General features: G+C 44.3%; 1 protein-coding gene across 3 annotated transcripts in view; it reads right to left on the bottom strand.

Moving 5' to 3' along the window:
* The window catches only part of Klhdc1 (kelch domain containing 1), a 36,976-nt gene that overhangs the window by 22,574 nt on the left and 5,889 nt on the right, over nucleotides 1-8,513 (bottom strand). For 2 of the 3 annotated variants that reach the window (XM_026780119.1, XM_026780122.1), the window contains exons 2-5: nucleotides 3,364-3,434; nucleotides 2,717-2,858; nucleotides 2,170-2,288; nucleotides 74-152 (exon numbers count right to left, since the gene is read on the bottom strand). In XM_026780119.1, coding sequence (XP_026635920.1) covers nucleotides 74-152; nucleotides 2,170-2,288; nucleotides 2,717-2,858; nucleotides 3,364-3,434 — 411 coding nt within the window. The remainder of the gene's footprint in view (nucleotides 1-73; nucleotides 153-2,169; nucleotides 2,289-2,716; nucleotides 2,859-3,363; nucleotides 3,435-8,513) is intronic. The other variant, XM_005343139.2, reaches the window with a different exon arrangement.

Below are 8,513 nucleotides of genomic sequence, written 5' to 3'. Positions count from 1 at the left end.
GGCAATTCATTATTCCTAAGGCTTATAGTGATGCTGAATTAAAGAAAAAATTAAAGAGTGATTACTTCCTTACCCAAGATGCATCATGTACATCAAAACAGTCTTGAAGTTCACTGTGCCTCCTGTACCCATAACCACCAAAATATATTAATCTGAAAAACAATGTAGAGGACAAACTTTAGGAGTCTTGTTTCTAGTTTGCTCAGATAGTTGAAATAGCTGGGCACCGTTGCTCAGGTCTGCAATTCTAGCACTCAGGAAGCTGAGACAGGAGGATTATCATGTGTTCCCAAGTCAGCCTGGGCTACTTAATGAATTCTAGGCCAACTCCAGAATGAGACCCTGCAGCAAAAGTCACATAACAAAAAGAATTTGAGGGGCTGAAGAGATGGTTCAGTGGTTCAGAGCACTGGCTACTCTTCCTGAGGATCAGGGTTCAATTCCCACATGGCAGCTCACAACTCCAGGGAATGCAATACTCTCATACATGCAGGCAAAACACCAATGCACATGATATAAAAATAAGTAATAAATCATTTTTATTTTATTTATTTATTTTATTTGCTTTGGTGTTTTGAGACAGGGTTTCTCTGAGTAACAGCCTTAGCTATCCTGGAACTTGCTTTGTAGACCAGCCTGACTTCGAATTCACAGAGATTTGTCTGCCTCTGCCTCCCCACTGCTGGGATTAAAGTGCACTACCCCCCTCAGCTCCATAAATCATTTCTTAAAAAAACAAATTTGAAATCAATTTCTCCTCTTACCTTACCCACCTAAACAAGCCAAATAAACTACACAATTAGGGTTTAAAAAAACAAAGAACTCAGGGAAAGGGACATGAAGGAAATAACCTCAGCAGGTGATGAACCTACAGTGGGAGAGAAGAGATCCACAGGCTTCCTCATGCCTCCTGCAAGGGCAGGAGAAAGGTGCCACTAGCTACGTGGGGACATGTAAAGAAAAACCACCACGCTGCCAGCAGGCACGCTTGGGCTGGGATGGCAAATTATAGTCAGAGGAAAGTCAGCCTCAGGGGATTGAACACACGTCCCGACTCTTGTAGTCTTTAGGGAAGCTCAGTATGGCCTTCAAAAGCTGGACCAGGGCTTGCGGGATAATTAGTAGCAGGGTGCTTGCCTAGCTGTGTGAAGCCCTGGGTTCGCTGAAGAACTGAAGGGGAAAAAGCTGAAGTTCAAGAGGACAGGTGAGCAAACCCCCTGGAGATAATTTAAACTTTCAACTGCTGGAAGCACCTGGATCAGAGCAAAGTTGTACCCAGGAATCATCTGAGGAATCTGAAAAAGTCAGACCACCAGGGACTGTGCTTGAATAGCATTTGGAGCTTTAGAAGTTTCCAGTAGCAGATGTGTGGAAGCCACACCCAAGAAGAAAAGAAACACAGACTTAGGGGCTCTTTGTGGTGGGGGCAAAGGAACCATCATGGTGGACAAGGTAGACAGAGGAAGCTGGCCTTCCATGTGCACTTTTCAATATGGCTTCAGATTTTAACAGGTCAGTGTGATAATGATCTAGAAACATAAATAAATTATTCAAGGTGAAAAATCCAAACATCATTTCTTCCATGTTTTTGTTTGTTTATTTGGTTGGTTGATTTTTTTTTAAATATTTATTTATTATGTATACAATATTCTGTCTGTGTGTATATCTGTAGGTTAGAAGAGGGCACCAGACCTCATTACAGATGGTTGTGAGCCACCATGTGGTTGCTGGGAATTGAACTCAGGACCTTTGGAAGAGCAGGCAATGCTCTTAACCCACTGAGCCATTTCTCCAGCCCCTGGTTGGTTGATTTTTGGTTTTGGGTTTTTTTTTGGGGTTCCTTTGTTTGTTTGTTTTTTGGTTTTTTGACGCGGTTTCTCTGCAGCTTTGGATCTTGGTGTCCTAGAACTAGCTCTTGGACAAGACCAAACTGGCCTTGAAGTCACAGAGATCCACCTGCCTCTGCCTCCCAAGTGCTGGGATTAAAGGCATGCACCACCACCGCCCAGCTCCCATGTTCACTTTTATAACATGGTTCTTACCAGTTTTAGGGTGCTGTTGCCACTGACATCAAAACATATTATAATTACTGGAAACATGCTGACTCCTCAAGCTTGGCCAAAGGCTATATCCTAACCTAAGGATATTAAAGTTCAGGTGCCACTTTACCTGTCTTTGAACACCCAGCAGGAAAGTTTGTCACGTGGTGTGGGTGGTTGTCCATCAAACTTGGTGACTTTTTCCCAGACATAAGTTCCATCTCTTGTTCGTAAGTTGACAAAGTAGAGCTTTGAAAAGATGACAGTAATATTAGGAGCCAACACATCTGGAAATGAACTCTGTATGCGGGAGGTGGGGGGTTAGAGGGGGTGGAGGGTATCTGCCATCCAAAAACTAACCTAACTTTTATTTCCAATAAATACCCATTAGAAAATTTAAATTATAGAATTGATGAAAACAAGCCGGGATTACAGAAGCAATGGTGTGGAGAACATACAGCAACAGCCCCTTCCCCCCCCCCTGCTCTTGCCTGTGGGCAACAGTCAAGAATGCAGCTCACTGAAGGAGGGACACAGAGGAAGAACACGGCTGCACCCTCCATCTATCTTTATAGTCTAACGACTCTAAACTTAGGATGCCCTCCAGCTGTATTCTCCTTAAAGGATTTGCAGATGTGTGGCATGAGATGGCACATTAGGGACTCATGTAGCCGCACCCTTGAGGTAGGAGAAAGGATTACTCGGTTGCTGTAGCCTTTGTCATCATAGCCTCCAAAAACGTACAGCCTGCCGTTGATGCAAGCCCCACAGCTTCCCGACATGGAGGTGGGGAGCTCTCCTTCCATCAGGTGCATTTTCCTACAACAAGGACCACAGATAATCTCTTACTTTCCTAGCAGACAGAAGCTCCCTTTAAATTCCCTGAGTACTCTTCCCATAGCCAACTGGAAGCAAAATGGATAGCCAGGTGCCATCACATGCACTTGTAATCCCAGCCCTGGGGAGACTGAGACAGGAAGATGAGAGTTGGGGACCTGTCTGGGTTACAGTGCGAGACCCTATCCTCAAATAAAAGAAAACAATGAATAAATAAAAAAGTGTGAAGAGACCCACAATAAAGACTTTCATCCTGCCGGGGAGGGGAGAGTCAAAGAAGTTCTCATGCTGAGTCACGCTGAGTAAAGCCCTCTTTGGAGACAGTGAAGGCTTTGAAAGGGATGGGGAGGGACAGAGGGAGGGAAAGAACTGTAGAGAGAGGAGGGAACATTGTGAACATAGGGTGTGTGAAGCCTGCTCTTGTCCCCTAGGGTCTACGAGGGCTCTGAGTTAGAAGACTCGCATTTTGTGCTATGACAGTACTCACCACAGCCCGCTGTCAATGTCGTAGGTCCAAAGTTCATCGCTCGGCAAGTACACCTCATTGTCTTCAATAGACTAAAAACGAAGAACACACAAAATTACCACTTTTATTATGTTCTTCACGTATAAAGTTCAAATAGTTCCTTGGGGTGAGAAAAACTGAAATCAATGTTTAGAATAAAACGAGAAATATATGAGTCTCAAGAAAAAGGCTCAGGGTAGCTAAACTTTCACCTAGAAAAACAACTAAAGACACAGCAGAGCATTGTAGGTCACACAGAAGACTGCTTGGGGTGAAGAGAGCTAGGGAAAGAAGGGCTTTTCTGAAGATATAACCTTCACACACTAAACACATTTGGAGTGTGCTGTAGGGTATTTGTACCCTGTGTGAAGATGGATTGCTGTGATTGATGTAATAAAGGTCTAAACGGCCAATAGCTAGGAAGGAAGAGATTAGGTAGGTGGGACTTCCAGGGGACAGAGGACTCTGGGGAGAAGAAAGGCAGAGTTATCACCCAGATGCCGAGGAAGCAGGATGGATAGTGTAGGGAGGTCAAGGAGACACTGGAGAGGTTGGACATAGGGTGCAAAGCAGAGGTAGCCGGGCCACATGGAAGAAGGTAGATTACTAAAGCAGGTTAAGTTATAAGAGCTAATGGGACAGTGGCTAAGCTGATGGCCAAGCTGTCACAATTAATGAAGGTCTCCATGCGGTAGTTGGCAGGCTGACAGTTCTAACATCAGAGTACTGCTCTGTGAGTGCCTGCTGTGTCCTCGGCATCGCCGGCTCTGAAGGCTGTTTCACACCTGATTCCCCGTCCTGGACACTATTTCCCCCAGCAGGCTGGAAAGCTCTTATCTCAGACCTCATTACACCTTAAAAAATTATTTGGTTTTTCTTTGTTTGTTTGAGAAAGGGCTTCACTTTGTTCAGACAGGCCTGCAGCTCACCACAAACACCACAGGGGCAGAGGTCACATCTACTTGTTATAGTTAATTTCTCAGAGCTTTGGACAGTGTCCTCATAGAGACAGGTGGACCTCTGTGCGTTCGAGGCCAGCCTGGTCTACAGAGCTAGTACCAGAACGCCTCATGTGTAAAAGGCAAATGGAATTTTTTGTTTGTTTTTGAGACAGGGTTTCTCTGTGTAGCCCTGACTGTCCTGGAACTCACTCTGTAGACCAGGCTGGCCTCAGACTCACTGAGATCACCCTGCCTCTGCCTCCCAAGTGCTGCGATTAAGGTGTGCACCATCACCGGCTGGCTATGGCAAATGGAATTTATACTGGATAGCCAAGCAGGCTAATTCCTGAAGAACTGACTGCAGCTTCGCTTTAGCCAGGAATTGAAAAGCTCTGTTTGACTAACATTTCACGGGGGATACAGAAACACGAGTGAAGCCCAAGTCAGAGAAGTTGGCACTAGTTGCTCAGAGCCTTCACCTCGCATTACACCTTCTTAAATGGAGCTTAAAAAAATTTATGTGTGTGTATGTGCGTGTGTGTGTGTGCATGTCTGTGCAGGTGCACATCAAGGCCAGAGGCATGGAATCCCTTGGGGCTAGAGCTACAGGTGTTTGTGAGCCATCCAACATGGCTGCTGGGAACCGAATCAGGGGCTTGTTGAAGAGCAGGAAGCACTCTTAGCCAGGATGGCTCTCCAAACCAATCTCCTCTCTTCCAAATCAAGTTTCCTTTTCCATTGGATCATCCCTATGAATCGTCCCAAATATGATCTGACCCATCTTTTAAAACCCGAACCATTCTCGACTTCCTCTCTTTCCACTCCTCTGCTCCCATCACAGAAAAACCAAAGAACCAACCAACCATCCGCACTGAATTATCTGTAGTAGATGCTGTTGTCACAGCCTGTGCCTGTGGCTTTTGTGCAGGCTATGCAGGTACTCTAGCGGCCAGCTGTGCGGCACCCCTGGCTTGGCCCTTGACCTTTGAACTTTGAGAGTCAACACAAAGATTTAACGCGGAAAGGAGTCCATAACCTGAATGACATCTCTGGGGACTGTCATGGTGGAAGAAGAGAACTAATTCCTGCAAACTGTCTTCAGATCACACACCCCACCTGGCAACACAGACACATACAAATAAACAAGCACAGATTTTCATCTTGAACTTTATGGAGCGTTCCTATGAATATAAGTAGGGGAGCAATAAAATGACTAAAAATAAGTTGCGTAATTTCTACGTAAACAAAAAGAAACTGAAGAAGAACAAACCCTTCTGAAGCAATCCTCAAATTGCACAAGTTAAGGAAGGAGAGTGAGGAACAGCAGAGAGAACACATAAGACACGTTCGGTGATGAGTACACCAGGCCAGTGTGGTGGCACATGCCTTTCACCACAGCTCAGGAGGAGAGGCAGAAAATCTCTAGGATCTCTGTGAGTACGAGGCCAGCCTGGTCTACAGAGAGACTTCCAGGCCACCCAGGGCTAGACAAAGAAACCCTGTCTCAGACAAACAATTAAATAAATAAATAAATATAACAATAATAATATTTAAAAGAATACTGTTGTAAGTACAGAAATTTTGAATGCTTCCTTAAGTAAACTATAGGTCCAACAACTAATGGAAAACACAAAGTATGTGAGGCACTGATGGCGCACACCTGCAATCCCAGCACTCGGGAGGCAGAGGCAGGCAGATCTCTGTGAGTTCGAGGCCAGTCTGGTCTACAGAGAGAGTTCCAGGAAAGTCAGGGCTACAAACCAGTCAGAGAAACCCAGTCTTGAAAACAATTTTAAAAAAATTAGAATTGTAAAAAGACAAAACATTGCTTACCCAAACTTGTAGCTAAAGGGGCATTTGTAAGAAAATGCACAGCCTCAAGTATATTAGCCAATTTAAAGGAGCAACCTAAGAACCCAACTTCAGCAGTTCAAGAAGGAGATGAGCCTGGTGGGGCAGTCTGCAACTGTTACTCAAGGAGCTGAGCCAGGAACAGTTCAATGCCTGCCTGGGCCTTGGAGTGAGTTCAGTTCAAGGGCACTGACCAGTGTGACACATGGACCCAAAGTAGAAAGGGCTTGAGACATAGATTAGCAGCAGAGCTTGCTACCAAGATCCTAGGTTCAATTCTCAGTCCTGGGAAAAAAAACCAAGAAATTCAAGAACTAAAGCAGAATAAGGGAGGAGGGGAGGAGCCTGGTAGCCCACACTTGGGAGAGAGAGGCAGGAGGATGACTACCAGTTCAAAGCCAGTCTGGTCTATATGTCAAGTTTCAGGACAGCTGGGCCAACAGAGTAAGACTCTGTCCCCCAAACAAACAAAAGCAAACAAAAACCACTATATAAATCACAGAATACTAGAAGTAATAAAAATAGATACTAATAACAGAAAAATAAAGTACAAAGGATCCAGTAAATTGAGCTTATTATTCAAAAGGCTGATAAACCTCTGACGAGATTACTAAGGGAGAAAGATGTCACCAACAACAATTTTTAGAGTGGAAAGGGACATATGTATGTAGTGATGTTTTATTTGTATTTTAATAAATAAAGCTTGCCTGAAGATCAGAGTGCAAAGCTAAGTCACTAGAGGTCAGAGGGTGGTGGCACACACCTTTAGTCCCAGGACTCAGGTGACAGAGGCAGAAGGATCTCTTGTGAGTTCAAGGCTTCCCTGGGCTACACAAGATCAATCCAGAAACAGATCCAGGTGTTGGGGGCTCACACCTTTAATCCCATCATTAGGGAGGTGGAGACAGGAGGGATGTGGCTGAGTGGAGAGAGGAATATAAGGGGAAGAGACAGGAACTCACGGGAGTGTGGAGTCTGAGGATTTGTGGAGACAGGCTCTCACCCTTTTGGTCTGAGGTAAAAGGTCTCTCTAGTTGTTGGTTGCTTTGCTTTTCTGATCTTCAGCTTTGAACCCCAATATCTGTCTCTGGGTTTTTATTACTTGTGCTACATCGAATAGTTTAGATAGGTAGGTAGGTAGATTAGATAGATAGATAGATAGATAGATAGATAGATAGATAGATAGATAGATAGATACAAAATCCCTTACACTAAACCAGACTAACAGCAAAAATCAACTAAAGAAAGATTTGAACATGAAAGGCAAACTAAAATGTTTAGAAAATAATAATGGGCACAAGATACAGAAAACACAGAGCACTGAGAAAAGGGCTGGAATTAAAATTATATTAGAAAATATTATGTAAAACTTTTGGCCAAAGAAAGAACTATTGAGAAAGTACAAAAACAAACTCCAAACTGACATTTTCTTTTCAATTTGTATTTATTTTTAAATGTGTAAGTGCGTGTGTGTGTGTGTGTGTGTGTGTGTGTGTGTGTGTCTGCACACCACATAGCTGAGGAGGTCTGAAGAGGGTGCTGGATCCCTTGGGCCTGGAATTACAGAAGATTGTGAGCGACCTTGCGGGCACTGGGAAATGAACCCCAGTCCTCCAGAGCAGTCAGTGTTCTTAAGCACTGAGCAATGTCTCCAGTGTGCGAGGCTTTTCCTTTTCTTTTACGTTTAATGTGTGTGCGCCATAGTACCCATGTGGAGATCAGAAGACACAAGTGGGTGTGGATTCTCTCTCTCCACAGCGTGGGTCCCAGGGGTCCATCTGAGGTCATCAGATTTGACACTAAGTGCCCTTACCTGCTGAACCATCTCCCTGGCCCAGCATTTTCAATTCATATAACTATACACTAAAAGAATTCATGTAAATCTTTAAAAAAAAATACACAACCCAACAGAAAAATGCATAGACCAGTATTTTCACAAAAGAGAAAACACAAATAGATCACAAAGTTATGAAAACAAACTGATACCTGGACCACCAAGCTGGTTCTGTGGGTAAAAGCACTTACCACACAAGCCTGGGAACCTTGGTTCAGCGCCCCAGATATGGGGCAGAGACAGGAGAATCGCCCAGAAACGAGCACCAGCTCGCCTGGAATCTGCAGCAGCAGCAGGCAGCATGGCGAAACAAAGGGAAGGAGAGAACCAATTCCACAACGTTGTCCTTTGACCTCCACATATACACCACAGTACACGTCCCTGCACTTCTACACACACACACACACACACACACACACATACACACATACACACACATACACACACATACACATATACACACACATACACACATACACACACATACACATACACACACATACACA

Source organism: Microtus ochrogaster, chromosome 1, assembly GCF_000317375.1.
Source record: "Microtus ochrogaster isolate Prairie Vole_2 chromosome 1, MicOch1.0, whole genome shotgun sequence".
Lineage (NCBI taxonomy): Eukaryota > Metazoa > Chordata > Mammalia > Rodentia > Cricetidae > Microtus > Microtus ochrogaster.
Note: the sequence above shows the minus strand (reverse complement) of the source record. Positions and strands in the feature narration are given on the sequence as shown.